The sequence below is a fragment of the Cyanistes caeruleus genome, chromosome Z, assembly GCF_971803275.1.
Source record: "Cyanistes caeruleus chromosome Z, bCyaCae1.hap1.1, whole genome shotgun sequence".
Taxonomy (NCBI): domain Eukaryota; kingdom Metazoa; phylum Chordata; class Aves; order Passeriformes; family Paridae; genus Cyanistes; species Cyanistes caeruleus.
The window spans coordinates 59,062,986-59,083,690 of record NC_141732.1 but is presented as its reverse complement, the minus strand read 5'-3'; the positions used below and the strand labels follow the sequence as shown (position 1 = coordinate 59,083,690).

The 20,705-nt window shown below is 41.4% G+C and overlaps 1 protein-coding gene across 2 annotated transcripts in view; it reads left to right on the top strand.

Annotated features, from left to right (window-relative positions):
• Positions 1–20,705, top strand: part of SERINC5 (serine incorporator 5) — a 50,852-nt gene that overhangs the window by 23,324 nt on the left and 6,823 nt on the right. For both annotated transcript variants that reach the window (XM_023944564.2, XM_086869329.1), the window contains exons 3-11: positions 5,187–5,365; positions 5,672–5,754; positions 8,634–8,727; positions 10,945–11,156; positions 11,929–12,024; positions 14,834–14,960; positions 16,561–16,627; positions 19,776–19,815; positions 20,501–20,648. In XM_023944564.2, the coding sequence (XP_023800332.1) occupies positions 5,187–5,365; positions 5,672–5,754; positions 8,634–8,727; positions 10,945–11,156; positions 11,929–12,024; positions 14,834–14,960; positions 16,561–16,627; positions 19,776–19,815; positions 20,501–20,648 (1,046 nt within the window). The remainder of the gene's footprint in view (positions 1–5,186; positions 5,366–5,671; positions 5,755–8,633; positions 8,728–10,944; positions 11,157–11,928; positions 12,025–14,833; positions 14,961–16,560; positions 16,628–19,775; positions 19,816–20,500; positions 20,649–20,705) is intronic.

The following is a 20,705-nucleotide window of genomic DNA, read 5'->3' as shown; positions in this document are numbered from 1 at the left end:
CTGGTTATGTTCTGTGCTTGGCTTTTGGTAATCTCTGAAATACTTCCCTCTAGAACATCCCAGATGCAGAAGCTGGTGGCAGCACCCACTTCCTACAACGCAGATAAACCAGCAGGTTTATAGCAGGCTAATTTGAGGGCATCTGTGCTCTGCTGCCTGTGATCTTTTTTTCTTCCTTCCCGTTGTACCTTCTTTGCATGTTCTATCCTAATTTTCTTTCATTTAAAAGCACTTTGCATGAGTTGTCCTAGGCCACCAGAAGTTGATGTGACCACCCTGTAGGAGCACCCAGTACAGACATGATGCTTGCCTGTGAGCTGTGATTGAAAAACTGTTCAGCATGTGCGTGCTGAAATCGCTTGCCAGGAGTTACTTTGACTTACTAGATGCTTAGCTTGGCAATAAAGTGAATAACCCAAGGAACTTAAGTGTGTGGGAGACAAATTATGTGTTCATATCCAAATTTCATAAAGTTCTTTTCCATCAGTAGTGTGGTTTTAAAGCAGCTTGTATCCCTAACAAAAAATACTCTTTATCCAACAGGAAAGTGATTCAAGAAGCCTTCAATAACATGCTTTTCACTGTTGCCAAATTTCTTTTCCAGCTCATAGTCTTGAAAGCTCAGTGTGGGAAGAAATGGCACAAAGAGTAGCTGTTAGTTTGAAGTGGAAAGATAATCACTCTCTTAGTTTAGAGCATTTGATGTCTTTGAATGGGAAATGGACCATCTGAAAGTAGACTTTCTTTATCTGCTTTCTAATTTAATAATTATGTTCAGGGCTGTTAAAAGTTCAAAGACCCCTGAAGCTGATTCAGCACAATTTTAATAGACTGCACCTTGAAAATACTTATTCAGACTAAGCAGACTCAGCTTCTCAGTGATGAGCTGTGTTTTGAAAGTGCTGTGCACTTACTGATTCCTTTGCTTTTGGCTGGGCCACAGAATACTCCCAGCTCCTGAAGCCAAACTGTAAGCAAATACTTTGCATGATATTTTTTGGACCTCACACTCTCTTTTTTTTTTGAGAGAAGACAGATTTTGATTAATTTTAATCAGATGTTTTTTTTTTTTAAATTTTTGCATTTAGGTAAAGAATTTCAAATTGTAGTGCAGTCCTTTTTAGAGCTGTAGTCTTGGCAAGGAACCATCTGTCTCTGTTACCAGTGTAGAGTTCCAATACTCATGCTGATCTTACATGGAAGGAATCTCTCTTATGTCAGTGAGATGTGTCTTTTTCTCTTTGGTTGTTTTGCTGTAAGTTTCCAAGTCTGCGGTAGTAGATCTCCGGGGAAAGAAGATGCAGTGGAGGAACAGGGAAGAAGTTGATGGTTATTTGCAGGAAAATTTTGGGTAGTAAAATGTAAAATAGATTTTGAAAGAGCAATGTTCCATAACAAGGCAAAAGATTGGGTATTCATCAATCAAGACATGTGAACCTAGTGATGGGGACAGAAATACAGAAAAGACCAATGTAGAGTTACACTCCATATTGTGCTTCTATGTCTTGATCCAGGTTTTATTTATTTTTTCCTGTTACACTGTTTTTTTTTAAAAAACCAGATACATCTTTACTCATGTGTGTTCTGTTGAAGCAAAAACTTGCATTTCACAGGCTTTGAAAGGATAATTGAGAGAAGAAAAAGGAAATAATTGTTTTGATCTCTCCAAACATAGTTAACTTTTATTTAAGTTAAATTTTTTATGTTAAATTTCTATGTTAAAGCTCTTTCAAAACTAGTGGTTTCAGTCTGAAAATTTTCATGTCCTACTTAATTAATGAAAAGAAAAATAAGAAAGGTATTTTCAGGAAAACAAACACCAATAAAACTCAGTTAAGTTGTGTGAAAGCATTTCAGTACAAAGTGGTCATATGTTCTAGCAAAACATACTTTCAAGCTTATTTCCCGAGCTAGATTTATATCTTGGCCCATAACTGCATTGTTGCACGTTAAACCCCAAATATGCAACCAAAAATAAGGTTTCTTAGTGCAGATGCCCACTGTGTATTTTGATAAAAATTTAGCCATAGATTCATGATGATGTGTTCTGGTCTGATTGTTCCTTGGTTTTTTATTAAATTTCTCAGCTGTCCAAGACAGGTAATTTTACATGGTGTTTTTTGCCCTTGCTTGCCCCTCTACATGGATTTTCTTTCATGCTTCCTCTGCTTCCATAACAAAGTTTGCCTGCTATATTCTCCCTTCTTTTCTTGGATGAGGACATCCAGGTGAAAGCAGGATCCCCCAGGGCTGTTTCTGCACACTTCTTCCTTCCTGCTCCCCGTGCTGTGTGCTGTGCCGTGCTCCTGTGCTCACGTATTTGGGTGTTGGCAGACCCCACCCGGGGGTGGCCAGGCTTCTTGCACCAAGGTGATTCTGTGTGCTTGCAGTGAGAGGCGAGCAAGGTCGGGGCATCCCCGTTCTGTAGATGCTGCTCAGTTGTTGACCATCTCTGAGGCTTCAGTGTGTGCTGGAAAATTGCCAGCTTTGCTCTGATAACATCATTGCTTGCACAGCAGCTGGGGCGTTGTATTATTGGAGTGGATACTGAGTTTCTGCAACAAGAATGCTTTGTCTTCTACTCAGAGGGCAAAAAATTTATCTTCTGCTGCTTTTAAAGGTACGAAAGTGGCTATTTCACTGTATCTTGGCAAATAACTAATATGTGGCTTAACAGCTATCAGATATACCCAGCAAATGGCTCACAGGGTAAAGCACATAGGGTGGGCAGCATTCTCAGCCGCTGAACATGTTTGAGAGATACAGATTGAAAACAAACATCAGTCTTTTTTGTCTGTCAGTGAAGTCACATAGGCCTTGATAAATTGTTCCCAGCGACAGACCATACTTTCACAAAAACTAGCCCTTTTTATTATACCAGTCCTGTTGTCCCCAGCATTGCCCTTGTGTGTTTTATCTGTTAAACTCTCAAAGAGCTTGATTTTATTATTTTTTTCCTTTTTTGTTTTGTTCCTTCAGGACCGTGGGTCTCCTAAAAGAGCATTCAGACCCATGGGACTGTTTCTGTGGCCATCACTTTGTACTGCATAGTGTGGTGAATACTACACTGGTGGCTAAACTCTTTGTTGCTTATGTAGGGCAAATTGAGCTATTGTTCTTGTTAATCCATCTATTTTCTCTCAGCCAGACCTGTAATGAAGTTAATATTTACAGGTGGAAAGAATTTATAGGTTCAAAAATCCCATCAAGATCTCTGTAGAAACCTGTGCAATTAAAGAAGGTGCCTATTTATGGTTACCCAGTGATCTGTTTCTAATTAGCTAGTCAGTTAATCAAGTTCTGTGATATTTTTGTTTTGTTGTGTTTTGTTCTGAATGTCTTGCAAGTAAAGTGAACATATCTTTTAAAGATCTGTCTCCTTGGTGAGTGCTATCATCTATGTCAAACAAGCATTTTTTTCCAGAAATATTTTTAGTTCCATTTTCTAACCTCTCCTGATTGATGGTTATTATAAGCAAAGAACACAAAAGCATTAATTGATAGCCCAGTTGCTTTCTCTGGCATTGTTGTGGCCCCTTGGCTTGCTGTGACAGCATTGTGGCCTTGATAGTTCTCATAATTATTCCAGTCAATCCATTTGCTCATTTTGAATGCTGGCATGTTTGCCCATTTCATTGCTTTCCAAGACCTGGGAAAAGAGTTGCTAATGCTCCAGACAATTTCTAAGGAGCTTTCCAAAAACTCTTGGATGCAAGTTAGCTGCAGTTACTTGTTTAATGTCCAGTTTCTTTACGCAGTGGCTGCTAATCTCCGAGTTTCTGCTGAAAGAGCAACTTGGAGTGGCCCAGCTCGGATCCATTCTCCTAACACCACGCAGCTGTGCTGAGATGTTTTCATCTCCTCGGCTGGTTCTAGCCCACCGAGCATCAGCTCCGTGTTGTAGTTAGGTTTGCTACCCTTAGCTCAGCAACACTGCTGCTGTGGGCTCCTCTTTTTGAGGAACTGCTAGGAGAGTTGTTGAGCTCCTGGCTGGTTTGGGTTCCTGGAACATTGATAGAAGTTGCATATCCTGCTGAGAGAGGTAGGCTTTCAGAGCCTGGTGGCTGGAAGCTGGCAGTTTACTTGTTAATCACTTGTTTCCTGCATCTCAGAGGACTTTCTACCTGGCTGGCTGATGACTAGCACCCAGGCCCCTCTCATTCTTTCATTGTTACAGCTTTGTGTCCTGGTCCTGCTTGCTGAATGAAGGGGTGTCCTTTGCCACAGCTGTTGATTTGTGCGTGTTGTGTCCTGCTACATGGTGGCTTCTCTATCCTCCAGGTGCCTGTATGGATAGCAGCAGTCAGCTCCAGAGGGTTTAATAATGTTGTTCAACTGGTCTTGCCAGCCTCAGCTGAAGGCTGTAAGCATACAGAGAGGCCCTTTTTTCCTTTGAAATGGACAGTGGTTTTCTAATTAAATTCCTGTGTTTCTGTGCAGCTAAATGGTTCTCTGGCTGTGAGGGGTGGATGTCTACACAGAGGCGCCTCACAGCAGCAGGTCCTGGCCACATAGACCTGTTTTTTTGAACACCCAGTATCATGTTCATGTGGTGAATCTGAAGCCAAAATGTGGAGCTGTTTCTTTTCCCCTTTGTGGGGAAAGGCCTCAAAGGCAAATATTTAATGAGTCAAGAAAGGCAGGGTTATTCCACCTTTCTGTTAATTTAAAATAAAATCAGGTCAATTGGCACAATTGCCTTTCAGAAGTTGTGATGGGGAGGAGGGTGGCTGCTGCCCCTGTGACACTTGGGTGTCTGCATTTCCAGCCAGGGCAGCACAAGCCCCTGGTATGTCTCATGTAAGCTGAATTACTGAAGCAATCAGAGTCTTTTGCTGTACAGCATGGGAAGGGAAGGAAGGAGAAGATTCCCCAGGATGAGGGAATAAGCAGTAAAGCAGTAATGGGCAGGAATGGCATGAACTAGGAGAGCTGAAATAAGCTGGATTTGTACCCCAAGGGATCTGTAGAGAGTGGAATGAAGGTTCTGGAAGACGTCAGTCCCTTTTTTTTTTTTTGATTTTTTATATCCGCTGAACCCTGAAATCCAGGTGAAGGGGTGTCAAAAGTCAAAGGTATTAAATGAAGCCAGTGAAAGGTCAGTGGTGCCCAGACTTAGACATGCTTGGTTATGTGTGCTTCGTGTCCTTTCTAACAGCTTATATATAATGTGTTCTGCTTTTCAGATTCCCTTCTACAAGCAGATGTGCAAGGGTATTCAGGCGGGTGAGATGTGTGAGAAGTTGGTGGGGTACTCTGCAGTGTACAAAGTCTGTTTTGGGATGGCCTGTTTCTTCTTTTTATTCTTCTTGTTTACCATCAAAATTAACAACAGCAAAAGCTGCCGAGCATACATTCATAATGGGTGAGTTTTTTGTTTGCCTAATTTTCACATCTTTTTACAAGTTTGTGACATGAACTTTCCGTGTGGGTGTAGTCTTAGGCAGAAAAAACCCCAAAAAACCGAGAAACTTTACTTCGCTCTTACTGTCAGTAATAATGTGGCCAAGTGAAAACTAAGTAAAGTGGTAATCAGTCATCAAAGGATGTGTTTTTTTTCCTTGCTATGCTTTAAATAGAGATTTCTTGTGGTACTAAAGTTGAAATTCTCAAATTCCTATTACAACCAGATGGGTTTTTTTGTTGTTGTTGTTTTTTTCCTCTCATACAGATTCTGGCTTATTAAACTTATAGTTCTGGCAGCAATGTGCTCAGGAGCCTTCTTCATTCCTGACCAGGACACTTTCCTCAATGGTATGTCCTCTCGTTTTGTTATGCTGCTTCATTCTCTACAATCTCATGAGTGGTTAGAAATGCAGGAGATCTGATCAACATGGGTATTGCCTTGTTTCTTCAAGTAAAGCCTTTACAGACCAGATGCAAAAATAGTATTTGGAGCTGCTTGGAGGGAATGCTGTGTGTGCAAACTACATGGTTTTCTTGTCAATGTGCAGGCAACAGCATGGTTTTTTTCTGACCAAGAGCAGGCCAAAGTGGTAGGTAACAATACCACTGCAGCAATTCTTTAAGAATTCTTGCCAATTCTTTAAGAAATATGGAATAATGGTGCAGAAGGAATTGTTCACTGAAGATCACAGAGCTGAGTATTAGTTTGACTTGTGCAGGTAGCCGTAGCATAGTGCAGCACAGTGGAGAGGGGCCAGTGCTCCAGGAGGCACAGTAACCTGCTGGGCACTGGTGTTTGCTGCCTGGAAACTTGCAGTGCCCTAAAAGAATTGGTGATGTTGTTAATTTTCAGGTTGGGGACATACATGCAGTAAGGTAAAATTAGAGTTCCTGGGCCCTGGTATGCGTGCTCTGCTGAGGATGCCACGTCAGAAGCATTTCCAGTTTTGGAAGGAATGCTGGCACAGCACAGGCACGCTGCTACTAGCCCAGTACTGAAGTGCCAGATGGGAGGGAAGTGTATCACAAGAGTCTTGCAGGCTAGGAGCAAAAATGCTGGTGATACCAAGTTTGTTCTCTTACCATTTGCAATAAGTTCATCTTACAGGATGCAAGCCCTTAAGCTGTTGGGTCTGGACAGGTGAAGAGGGATGGGATCAGTAAAGCAAAGGAGCAGTTGTGTATGCTGCCTGCTTCCACCAGGACTTGCTTGGTTACCTTCTTCTCAACACTCTTCTGCTTTAGCATGTTTAGGATGTTTAAAAGGGCAGGAGGAAGGGGTAGCATGGGGGAGAGAATAGAGTGGACAGACTATGAGCACAGTACTCTGGGAAACTGAAGCAAAAACCACTACAAGTTAACCACTGACAAGTATAATTCAGCTTCGTACACTTACTGTCTGTTTGTTTGGTCCTGCTCATTTTGAGGCCTGTCTTCCATCTCTGTGAGGTTGTGGGATTGCTGTATGTGTTTGTCCTTGGAACCCATTTAGTTTGGGTTAGATGTAGCAGTACAATGCCTTGCACTCGTGAGCAGGCCTGTCATCTGTGCAAGTGACCCTTTTCCTGGTGAAACACCTTTAGGAACTCGCGTGTTTGCAGAAAAGAAGAAACAGAATTTTTTGTTCTGATTCTCAACAGCAGTCTAATGTAGTCTGGAGATGAGCATAACAAGCTTTCTTCCCCAAACTAGCTCATGACTTTTCACTCCAAAGCTGTATTCTGCAACTCTTGTTAAACTGACCTCTAGTCTACCCCTGAATTTGAGATTTGCAGATGGTTTGGGTATAGTGTGTTTGTGGGGTGTTCTCCCCTCCTTTCAAGAAACTTAAGCTGTCGGTTGGTTGGTTGGTTGGTTTTGGTTTTTTTTTCTCCCAGCTGTTGGTTTTTTCTTTTTCTTCTTTTTTCCTCTTTTTTTTTTTTCTTTTTTTTTTTTTTTTCTTGAAAAAGAAAATCTCTTGCCATGTTTCCCAAGCAGTTTGTTAATCATGGAGGAGGAAGATAATGTGCAAGCAGTCAGTGTCTGTGGGTTGTAGCATAAAACCCACACTGGCTATGCTGACCTTGTCTGTGATTGATCCATAAATGTCCTGCAGTATACCGTGGCAGAGGGAGACCATGGGATCTGTCTGTTTAATTATTCATTCCACTGGTGGTCTGACTTCCAACTCTCCCTGTCCTAAGTGCACATGCCACTTTGTACCCTGCCTATTTTTATGTACTTTTCTGTGGAAAAACTTCATCCAATTTTTTGTTTTGTATTTTTGAAGAACAGAGGTGTATACAATACGTTTAGCAAACCAGATAATGATAATTTTGCACCCTTTTAAATAGTGAACTTATGATAGAGGAAGAAAAAAAATAAAATACATCAACTGCTAATGGAGGTGAGCCCTGACTGTGATGTTCTTCCGATTAATTTACAAATGCTTTTTTTCAAAAGGAAGACAGAATGGAAGGATATGGCTGAATTTTGCTGATGCACTTCCTTGGTCTTTTCTTCACTGAAATAAGCTGCACACCTGGAGTCACTTGTAGGCTGTGTACTGCAGAGCAGCACAAAAGCTGTATGTACAGCTAAAAATTAAAATAGGCATCTGTATTTCCTCAGATGCTTCTGATGTTGCATGTAGGAAATCTGTTGTCCAAAACATCCAAGCAGCTACTAAAATTCCATTTATGTAGGTCAACAGTCAAATAACCTGTCTTAAAACCAGTCAGTGAATACTAAGTGTTCCTTGGGAGTGGCTCAGAACAGCATTTGTAAATTGATAAACCCCACCTTTGTTTTTCTGTGGTGCTGGAATCTGGAGAAGAAATTGCCCTTTTTAGTAATGATTGGGTTCCAGTACCTTGCAATTTCAGGGTTTAGATTCCTGTGGAATGCCTTTACACCACCTCCCTCCTGCCAGTCACAAATAGAGGTTTCAGTATTTTCTGTCTGAATATAGTAACTCATAGTCTCCACAAAAATTTTCTAGGTTAGAGAAACTCAGTAGCAGTCCTAACAAGATTGTATTGAAAGTGTAGCAGGTTGCAGGCTGAATTCATCAGGGTGCTAATCTTGAGTTAACTGAGTTGGCCTTTCATCTGAAATCTCTCATCTCCTGCTACATTTGTGAGCTTGAGTTATTCAAACCACATTAACAGCTTCACTGAATAGACAATAAATCCATTTTATCTCCAGGGAAAGGCGTTTGACCTATTTTCTGCCTCTCTGCCTTGCAGCCTGGCGCTATGTAGGAGCAACAGGAGGGTTCCTTTTCATTGCCATTCAGCTCATCCTGCTGGTTGAGTTCGCCCACAAGTGGAATAAAAATTGGTATGTGTTGGGCAAGTAGTTAGTTGCTTAAAATTCTGATGGACTCGTGACCAATACTTTCCTCATAACAAAGAATATAAAAGTATCTCAGATGTACTTTTTTGGAAGAAGACACTTGAATGTCAGTATTCAGAGCTGTTCATATTTGCTTCATCTTTCTCTTTCCCCAGCAGAAATGTTTCCTCATTGCTCACTCCTACTCTGCTGATTTATTCTTAACCTGAACTGCTTAGCTTACATTAAGTTGTAGTGTCTTGGGATGCAAAAATTTCTTACTTTAAGTTATATTTTGTATGAAAATGCATCTGCTAAGTAGAGTGGTGCAAGAGAATAAAACTGGACTTGCAAAATGTAATAGTTAAGCTGTGTGCAGTGTTGTGAACTGATAAATCCTGCTTTTTCTATGTCAGCTTAATGCATATCAATTCTTTTTCTCAAATTAAGGACTGCTAATTTGTTTTCAACTTCTTTTTTGTCATCTAAATATGCAAGATTCCATTATCAACCTGGATATACACTATTTGGGCATTGACTTCATTTTTTGTTCAAGTATTCAAATATTTTCTATTACTGTCCTAGTCCCTTGCCTCTCATCAAATTAAAATATTTAAGTTGTCCTCCCACATGTATTCTCCTCCCTCCACCTCCACCCTTGCTGCCTCACATTTCCTCCTTTACAAACTCTTGCAGTTCTCTCTTGTTCTAATTAAAATGCCACCTGCTAAGAAAGAGTTTTAGCAAACCTTCGGCCTTGTTAAATTCCTGTTTCAAGGAGGAAAAGGTGAGAACTCCTTATACCACAGATATTTTTAGTGCTAATTAATGTAACTGGTTTTTTATGAATGAAAGACTTCCAGCACCAGCATTTAACTTTAGCTCTCTTTACATTAGATACTGTGTTAAAGTAAGTCCCATTTCCACAAAACAACAGAAAAAAGAAACCCACTGAAAAGACTTTACACCTACAAAACAGACCATTATTTCAAAACAATGCTTTAGTTGCTCCTTTACAAACCCTGGTGGGCTTTGTAAGAGATGTTTGGAAGGTGAAGGAAGGAAAACAAGATGGACCACTCTAGCTGAGGGAGATGGGTATTTAAACCCAGATGGAAAGGAGGCCTTTTGAGTGAAGAGTAGTAAAAATATCAAGGTAGTACAAGGAGCAGAAGAGAGGCCATGCCAAGCAATAAACCTCTGGTTTCATTCTGTGGAGAGCACCACTAACCCAGCCTGGGACACTTGGAGTTGCTGCTGAGGAAACCCCTTGTCCTAGTTTAGGGCAAATTTGGGAGAGAACCTCCAAATAAGGTTCCCCCAGAAAGGAAAAATTCAAACGGCCCCTCCCCTCAACTGGTTTGGGGGAAAAATATTTCTTTGGAGAGAAGTGGAAAAAACCTGTTTATTTAACAGAAATTGAATAATATTAAACAATAAAACCTCTCATTGTTCGATGAGATGGCAAATCAAGGAAGAAAAGTCCTTTTCATGTGGTGTAGCTCGGCCTGCTCACGTGTTTATCAGTCCCTCCGGTGCTGGAAAGTGCTGAGGCCCAGGCCCCGGTGGGCCACAGGTGTGAGCTCCTGGGGTTTGGCTGGGTGTTTTTCAGTCTAGAGGATTTCAATCCAAGGAAAAAAGGAAAAAAAGTCCAGGGAACTCCTCTGTCTCAGCTAGCTAAAACTAACTAACTCTAAAAAAGAAGCTCTGTCCTGCTGTCTGTCCATGCTGCAGACACCACAGTCCAGGAGCAGGATGTGGGTGAGTGATGTTTGTCCTCAACACAAACTGCGGCTTCTTCTTCCCTCTGCACTCTCAGAGCCAGTCTTAAAGGTGCAGAGCTTAATATGTAACATAAACAAGGCAAATGGAGATACTAGTATAATAAAGTCACCCCAGGACACCCCTGAAGTATTGAGTTGAGATGCACTGATGGGTTGATCCCAGAGAACTCCTGTGAGTTTTGGTAGTCAGCACTGGGCTATAATTACAGGAGGAGCTGATTGTGATAGTACAGAAGATAAACACTGATGCTAAGGTATGTTTCCCTCTGTTTCATGGGTAGGAACCTTGCAACAGTCTGTGCTGGCGTAGTGACGCATGCATGCTTTGGGAAAGTAAACACTGTCTTTTGTGTTTGAGGATATGAGCTCTTCAGCTGTTATAATCATATGTTCAGGGCATGGGAAGACAAAGATAAGATGCTTGTCTCTCTCCCCCCAGGACTGCAGGTGCAAACCACAAGCAGATGTGGAATGGTTTGCTTGCCTTTGTGACTCTCATCCTGTACTCCATTGCGGTGGCAGCACTGGTCCTCATGGCTCTTTTCTACACACGCTCAGAGGGCTGCATGTACAACAAGGTCCTGATCGGAGTGAATGGTGGCCTGTGCCTCTTTGTGTCCCTGGTGGCCATATCACCCTGTGTCCAGAATCGTGAGTCCACTGACCTTTTCTCCTCTGGGATTTTTGGTGCTGCCACAATTGTGTGCCTGGAGGCATAAGCCAAGTCTGGGTGGAAAGTCTAATGATAGTTCAGAAATGGTGCTGCTTTTGACTCTTCATCTACATTGTGAAATGCTGTTGTTCATTGTCAGCTTGACTGCTGAAACTACAGAGGTGTGGGATATTTTGGGTGTGCCATTAGGCACATAGTGTGGAGAAGGCCCGCCTGCTGGTGGCTGGCACTCTGTTGTGAAATTTACCTAAGCCTGGTGGTGGTAGCCCTCAAATTCATTACTGTTTTAGCATTTACTTTTGACTTTTTGGGATTTATCATTTGTAAAGTTTGGGCCTGATGAAGTTGCTAGCAGTATTTTACACTTTGTGTGCTGTTTGTATACTTGCATACATTGGGCTTGAAAGTAATGGAGTGACTCCAACAGAGATTTTACAATACACACAATAAAATCATTGTGGCAGCTTGTCAATAGCTTTTGAAAAGCTGCTGCATTTGGCAAAAGCAGGGGTGATTATTTACTGACATGGGAATCTCTAATGCTCTTCTAAAACAGCCCACAGAGCTAAAGGATAGATTTTTTTCTCTTTATTGGACAGTGGAACTGTATCTGAACACCTCAAGCACTTATTAACTGCCTTAAATAAAAAATAAAAGATACTGGTGTGCTGTTCTTTAAAGGATATAAATTTCTTTTTCAGTTTGCTAAAGTGTCTACAAAAATAACTAATTTTCTTCTTTCTTGTAAAGGCCAGCCGCATTCTGGCTTGCTGCAGTCAGGAGTTATTAGCTGCTATGTCATGTACCTCACTTTCTCAGCACTATCCAGCAAACCACCAGAAACGAGTAAGTTATCTAATGCTTTATGTAAATTCTTTTAAACATGCTGTGTATTAAAAATAAGAATTTAGCAAACCTGGATTAACAGACTGAGGGATAAAGAAGCGCTGGGTTTGGTCTTCACACAAAAAATTGCAAATGGTACAAAGAAATCTCTGCAGCCAAGAGACTCTGCAATTGGCACTCTCCATGTGTGTTAAGTGCTTTGGTCTAGGGACACTTAACTTAACTTGGGTGATTTGTATCTGTTGCACCATTTCCTATTTCCTAAGAACAAATTTCCCAAGGTCTTGTAGTCTCTTCCTTCTATGACAAGTACCCATTCTTATAAAATAGGACATATAAATGTCATAAAATATGACAAAACATATAATGTGTTAGGTCACATGATAGGAAAGAATTGGAAAAAATGGCTCTTGGATGCCTCTGGAAGAAGCTTGGGTGGTCAGCTCCATCCAAGAGTTTACAAGGTCCAGTTGGTAGGTGCTGGCCATCAAAGTGGATACTAATATGACACTTTTTTCTCCTAGAATTAGTCTTCTAGGTAGGCCTAGACTCCTAAAGATGCAAAAACTTGAGTACCACTTGTATTTTGTTTAGAGAAGAAATATTCCAAGAAGGGACTTGGAGTTACGTCTCAGAGTTATATTGTAGCTGAGATGATGCTCTTCTTCAGCAGAGTGCTTGAACTCCACTTACCTTTCAGACATTGGTATTGCAATTCAGGAGTATGGAACTCGCTAGAGTTTTAAGTTCTTTACACCACAAAACCAGAGCAAGACTTTACTGTACAATTCAAACTTCCCTTTACCCAAATAAATATCAGATTAATGTGTTTGCATTGGAAGCATTCTTTTCACTTAGAGAAGATTTTTCTGGTTTGAATTAGTACTAAAACACCCTTTCTTTGTTATTGCCCAGCTTCTAGTGTTCAATAGCTGAAACAACAATAACTAGAGGAAAATAAGTTCAATGACAGGAAGGAAAAGTTTATACTGACACCTCTCAAGAAGAAAGGGGAGAGATGGGGGAAAAAGTCTGTCATACTTGTGTAGGTACAGACATACACGCAAGAATTAGGAAGTAAACCAGACAGTATTTAGGTGCAAAATTTACTTACGGAAGTTCAGCTGTGTTTTGAATTAATATAGAGTTGAATTTAGAAGGCATCTGAATTACTCAAAAATCTTGCCACAGTGTAAAAAGAAAAAGAAGGGGAAGAAAGTGATATGTGGAATTAAATCATTTGCCTGGTTTTGCTTCATGCTTGTCACAAAGTTTTCAGCCGTTAAGTGAATGTTCTAATTCTTCCTGTATATATTGCAGGTGTGTTATTGCATTTGTTAGTGTATGCGTCAAGCACACTCTTAGACCTCCTTGTCTTCCCATGCCTGAGAATTTTCACAGTTGTCATCTGCACTCAGAGGAGCTCCTTCCTCACCTCTCTGTGTGCTAAGGACTTCACAGTTGCTTCTCAGCTCTCACAGTGGCATGTGCTAGAGAATGTGTGAGGTGCTGGCACTTACTGTGGTGTCCCAGGCCCTGTAACTCAGGTTTGCCATGGACTTACTTAACATTGACTCATTTGTCAAGGAGGGATTTCCAGATTGGATGTCTTGCATATAAGGCCTGAAAAAAGTGCAAGTTACAAGTATTTGAAATACCCTAAAAGAGTTGCATATGTCTAGAAGGAATGGGCAAACAAAAAGTGATGATTCTTGGATTTATGCTAATTTCAGCCTGCCTTAGCTTTTTGGTACCAGAGTTAGCTAAAACATCTGCCAAACAGTGTACCTGCCTGGCTGCAGACATGTTGGTAATGGACAAAGGTGGGGGAATCTGCACATCTCTGACCATCGTGTTCTGTCCAGGCTGGTCATCCTTTTGTTTGCTCTCCCCTTGGTGCTGTCCCTGCTGCATGCTGATAAAGCTGTTTGTGCAGGGCCATACAAAGTCCTCTCCCACTGTGTCAGGGGACTGTCTTTGAGTTTATTTTTAACCTGGATGTAATCTTTGCTGCGTTTTTCCCTCTGCCCTTACAAACAGTTGTTCTGCCTCAGTAGGGATGCTTTGTGGCTGCTGGAGGGAAATGCCTTGAACAGCATTGATTCAAAAAGCTGTTGATTTGATATTAAGGTGCAGCAGCCATCTCTTGCTTTGGGGTGATGCTGCAGTCCACTCTATGCCTTGCCTTTACTTCAGGGAGATAATAAGAAGCCAGATGCACCTTGGTACATCAAGGACTGAATTGGTTTCATTTCAGGGACCTAGAAGTAGGATTTGCTTACATGCCAAGATAAAAACTTGCCTGTAACTGATGAATCTTTTTTTCCTTTGTCTTCTGTTAGACTGTCTGAGAACAGAGAACTACCAACCATGTTTTTTTACTGTGTATGGATTTCATAGTTGTCCTTGAGGCACCCTTGCTTTCAACAAAATTTCTGGTCTGAGGTCTGTGCTGTCATGGTCTTACATGGTTCTGTAGCCTTGGGTGAAGTGTTGGCAGACTTCCAACTTTGTATTTCTTAGTTCACAAAGCAGGGTTTTTATTCCTTGTTTGCCTTTTGTGGTCAAGCAGAAAATTTTAGTACCCTAAGTTGAATTTTTGTTTTGTCTGAAACACAGAGTCTGCCAGGTCAGATTTACCCATTTTTTTTCTGTGATCTTTCTAAAAGATATATAGAAACAACTGGAATTTAACTACCTACTGTCAGATATTAAAAATTCAATGAAAGCCGTCAGTCTGAAGATTACTTTAAAATGCAATGCAATGATGTCTGCAAACTGTTCTTTTTGTTTGTTCTGTTTTGTGAAGTCCTGGATGAAAACAACAGGAATATCACAATCTGTGTACCTGAATTCAGTCAAGGCCTGCACAGAGATGAAAACCTGGTTACTGGCCTGGGTACTACGATTCTGTTTGGCTGCATTTTATATTCTTGGTAAGTCTGGGAGTTTGCAGTTATCTTTCTGTGAATGCAGTGTTGTGGTCCAAAGAGTGAAGGCTTATAGCAGGCCTCATGCAAAGTCACAGAGAGGTGTGGAATAAAGCTGAGCTGGAAGGTTTGTATTGTTCTCAGCTTCAGAATTTCAGACGTTTTTAGGTAAAAATGTTCAACAAGGTAATACAACTTTTGAAGCAAATGTATCTCATTAAAATCAAATAGGTCAGTTTAGATATAGAGGCAGAGGGAAAACATTCCACCAGTCCATAATTGCAGATAATTTCAGCGTTAAACACTAAAACTCTATACAGTCACGTTCACCTGAAAAATCTATCTGAAATTTTTGTAGCCTCCTGGCAGAGGTTGTGACTGTCCTTGAAGGTCTTTAAAACAAACAAACTGTTTGGGAGGGTTTAGGGCTTCCTTTGAACAAATGATGAGCACAGTATTGCCATCAGGATTTGCCACTGATCTGCTCTAAAAAAACCCCTTCTTGTGTCCATTATGTTCACCTTTGATGACGCTCATCTTGCATTATTGCAGTTCACTTCAGTATATTAAGTTATGCTCCGGGACAGGGAGTTGCCAGTGATTGAAAGGTGGTGTGTCATTTATTTTGTTTGTGCACCTTGCCAGGGGACAGTACTGCCTGTCTGCTACAGTGTTTGAGCAGGTTCTGCTTCTGAATCAGTCCACTTCAAAATTCACATACGGAAACCCCTTCATGTTTTTGTGAAGTGAAAACAAGAGACTTATTCTTCTGATTATCAAATGTGTATATGTGTTCCATTTTGTTCTGATATAAAACATATAAATACGGATATAATGGATTTAGTTCACATTAGAAGGGCACTTCAGTGCCCCAGGGAGGTGTTTCAGCACACACACAATATTCATATAGCCTGCCACTGAACTGTACTGGGAGCTGGGGAGGTAAGGATCCCTTCACGGGGAGTGTTTTGAAGCATTGCTTGCCAAGGCTCAGTGTATACACTAAAGCCTTCCTTTGGGTAATGGCAAGTTTGCATTTCACATCCTAAAAGGGCAGGACTGGGCAAGAAATATTTCCTGTCAGAAGAAAGTAGAAAGGATTCCCCCCCAGATAACTATAGTCATGCAAGAAGGTAATTTCTAGGAACTGGTACACTGACAACAGTTGCTGGTAATTTATTTTTGAAAACTGACTGCTGCCAGAGACCTGTGAGTTTGCTGGCAAAGCCTTTACAGAAATGCTGAGCCAAAGTGATGGCTGTGAACTGAATATAAAAGCACTGGTTGTGCACAGCAGGGGAGATCTCCTCTGGCTTGCAAATTGGAGCACTTAGATTTTGCTGCTGTCAGATGGTGGTGAATTCATCACCTTTCAGCAGTGACCTACTTTTAAGCTCATGATTCAGTCTGAGCTGGCCAGTAGCCGTCTGCCAGGCTGGTTTATACCTAGTGCAGGACAAACTTTTCACACACTTAGTGCTTGATGATAGATAGCATCCAGGAAAATGCTTAGCTGAGGCTTTTTATATTTTGTGATGTTGAAGAGTTACCCTGCTGGGGCTATAGTTACGCCCAGGGGTTTGACACTGTCTTCTTTTCCTCCTAGTTTGACCTCAACAACACGTGCAAGCTCAGAGGCACTGAGAGGAATATATGCAACAGCTGAAACTGAAGTGAGTTCTTGCTTCTTCACACAGGATTTTTGTGCAGACTTTTTCCCATGCTTTTATTGCTGTTGTTTTTTCTATTCTTAGTAGTATATATGCTGTGTACCTCTGGGAATGGACTCGTCAGAACATTTGTCCACATTGGCCCTTCTGTAGATCTTGCTGGTCCCATGGAGGTGCCTTTATGTACTGAAACAATTTTCTGCTCTTGAAGTTTATTCAGCATCCTGCAGGCTTCCTGTAAATCTTATGTTCTACATGAGCTCATGTCCTCTCATTTAAGGGAAAAGCATGCTGGAAAGCTACCAGAAGAAAAAGTGGAAGCATTCTTGAACATTTTCAGTCTGGGTTGCCTTTGTTCTCATAGCAACTAAGATCCTAAGTTCTTATCTCTTATTTTTATTTCCATACATAAGTATTTCCTATCTTTTTGCCTATAATTTAATTGCTGAACATATTTCTTGTCCTGGTTTCAGCTGTGCAAGTTTCTTCGTTCCACCTGCCTGTTTCTTTGGCTTCTTTGTCCTGGGAACAGCTGGAACACTCTGGGAAATGAGTGGGCTTTTGCTAAGTAACAGTTTCCCCTTGCTAAGGCTTGCTAGTTATGCTCTCCAAATGCATGTGTGTGTTTGGAAGCTAAGTCTCCATCCCTAGCTCTCTCTGTATTGGTGTTACTTGTATCTTCAGTTTTAGTTTCTGTTTCACAAGTCTTTGATCAGAGTGTGAGAGTTCAAAAATGCGGATGTACCTGCTGAGGCCTTTGGTGTTTGCAGCAGCTGGGTGTGGGGAAGCAGACCACATTCCAGTGTGGGAATGCCAGGGTGCTTCCCTGTGGCAGGATGCTGTGGCTGGACAGGGTGCCAGTGCCAGCCCAGCCCTCGCTGCCAGCTGGGCATGGAGCACTGAGACCTGGCATGGCCTATCTTAGGCAGGTCCTGACAGGACCTGTGCCTTCCCACCCTGTGCTGAGGGTCAGGACAGGGAGCACTGGAGAGAAAACAGCTGCACCTCTTCTGCCAGATGTGCACTGTAGGAGGCCTCTGCCAGAGGTGTGGGTCTGTGCCCTGTGGAGCAGCAGTGGGAAGGCTGGGACCTATGGCACGGCATGGATTTGGCCCCTCACCAGGAAGATCCGTCTTGTCAGCCAGAGTACTTACCCACTGGATTAGTTCTGGACTGTTGGGTTTTAAAGAGTGTACAAGAGCCACTAAATGTTAATATAAAGAAAAGAATGGTGAACAGCAATTAATTGCACTCTGATTGCCTTCCCTGTGGCAAAGGGCCTTTGTCTCCCAGCCCAGAGAGGGTCTGTTGACTCTGATGGAGGCAGCTGAGGGGTAGGAGTTAGTGGTAAGTGTGCCAGTGTTGCTAATTTCATCACCCTGTCTGTGCCAGGACATAATTACAAGTGGTTAAAACGTTGAAGGGAGCCCAGTGCTTGCTTCAGAATGTGAATGCAGCCCCAGCATAACTCAGGCTGGCACTGCAGGTGAGGCTTGGTACAAGAGGAGTAGAAAGAGGTAGAGAATCGGGCGTTTATGTAAAGTCTTTAGACAGTCTTTTGAAAAAGAATGAGCTTTTTGGCTTTTCCTGAATTTATGTACCCAGTGAGTACAGGTAATCAGGAGCATGCAGGTAAACCTGCCACTTGATGTTTCTGCTGGACATTTAATTTTAAAGACCTACTGTCTGGGAAAACATGCAGCCAGTCCCTGTGAGAGGGGACAAGCTGAAACATAATGTTTAGAAGTGCAAAGCATAAATATTCATAAATATGTGTCTGTGGTATCCCAGCCAAACTGGGGCACCCCAAATGTGGTTTTACACAAGGGTCTTCTACCTTTCAGGCATTCAGGTGCAGCATGATTTGACTAATCACTGGCTTCCACACCATGATTACTAATCATAATAAAACTTTGCAAAGCAACTATATTTCTGCTGCTTGTCTGTTGATCCAGGCATTCTTTAATGAGGATCCTTTAAAGTCTTAAAAAGACTTTAGCAGTCTTGAGACAGCTATTTATTTATGATGCTGGTATGGTTTCAAAGGTGTTTTTGAGGCCCCAGGATGCTGGCCTTACCTTGGCCGTCCAGGGCCATGTTTTATCCTTTGTGGACACCTCTAAGTTTCCAAGAAGCAATGTCCTTATTTCCAGGACTGGGCTGTCCTTTCATTTGTTTTACTTAAGGGTGAACAAAACCAAAGTCTCCCATAAAATTCTAGCACCCTGTTACGTTGTAAGAGTACTCTGTGAACTAATACAAGTAAACAAAGTTAATACACTGTCTTACTATAAAGACTGATTGATGTAAAAGGGGAAGTGAATTTTCCTAACATAATTCACTGTCTTAATCAGACCACAAGCAAGAGAAATCACAGAGAAGGATATTATCAGTACAAATAGTATTTGTGTTGCACTACATACAGAAAGTGCTAACTTGTGCTGGAGTCTGGGGCAGGAAAAATGCATTTGTTTATTGGATGGTCAACACCTTTTTTTCATTTACATTACCATTCAACACAGAAAGTGTCAATTTCAGCTTTGCTTTCTCCATCAGGTTAAAAAAAAAAAAAGGAAATCTTCATTAAAATAAAATGGTAAAACCGGGTTTCTTCTTTTACTCATAATTGTTATTGTGCTCATTCTGGCTCCATTTCAGCAAAATCTTGCAAAGAGGAGTACATTTCAGACTTACACTGGTACAACTGTGATTTTCAGCCCATGCATTGGAGCTTTAGAAGTTTCTTATACTTTGATCTTAGTACAGGAATGTCCTAAAAAGTACTTGTATGCCCATCTAAATAGATAAATCCCCTAAATATAGGACAATTTGTTCTTTATTGTAGCTTTTCCACCATTTTGTCATAATTATTTGCATCTGTGTTGGACCTAGAGTTAGGTAAAATGGGTAGAGTAATTTTTAGAGACTGTCTCGTTTCTTCAAATTTACTGAGCAGGTTGTTCCAAAGCTTGGAAACTGCTGTTCTGAGCTACTGGGCAAATCCTAATTTGAGTTTTGTGCTGGTTGGAAATACAAACCAGACTTTTCTAAATGAGTGGCTGTAGTTTAGACATAACAGACTTTCCTTCCCCAGCTGTTCTGCTTTGCTGTAGCACAGGTTCTTACCCCCTTCCTGTTGTCTGTTCCACAGGTAGCTCGTTGCTGCTTTTGCTGTGTACCCGATGGAGATGGTAATTATGTTTTCACTGCACAATTTACCTTATTTGTGGCTTTTGGACCAAGGCTGAGAGAGTAAGGCCACAGCTGTGGATGGAGAGCTGCTGGTACCCTTGTTCAGTAGAGTACTGAATGCAAATTGAAGCAGATGAAGTGCTCTAAGTTAGGCTATAGAGGGAAGCAAGAGATATCACAACTCCATTTCAAAAATACTAGGCTAGTTAATAATTCTTTAAAGTACATTTCATTCCTGCAACATACAAAGAGTAATCTGGTTTGTGCATGCCTGTGGGTAAAATGGCTGCTGGGCTTTTTGCTCAGCAGCTCTGCAGGGACTGCAGTTCAAGGGTGAGATAGGAGGGGTGTGTCCTGTTTGCAGACCTTATACAATCAGGATTAGCAGCTTGGACTTGCCAGAAAAATATTGCACAGGTAGAGCAATTTAAATGCTCTCAAGGCTCAACATCTACTCAGTAAACCAGGAAGCTGCTACAAGGCAGGATTTCATTGTTAGTCCAGATTTTGACTCGGGGTTTAGGCCCATGCCCTGAGGACGAGGAAATGTTCAAGTGTTACTCTATGTCAATCACGCTTTCCCAAATCACACAAAAAATGTTTTGCTGTGGTCTCTGTGAAGCCAGCTGCTGTTTTCAGTTCTCACTACACTTGCAAAACTGTCTTGTTTCCTGTCTCTTACAGCTGATGCTGAAGATCATGTAGAAAAAAGAGGAGGCCAGACTGTGGTTTATGATGAGAAGAAGGGCACAGTGTACAGTTATGCCTACTTCCACTTTGTTTTCTTCCTGGCTTCTCTTTATGTTATGATGACAGTAACTCATTGGTTCCAGTAAGTGTATTTCTTTAGTGTATTTATTTAATGCTGAGAAATTAACGTTTCTCTGTG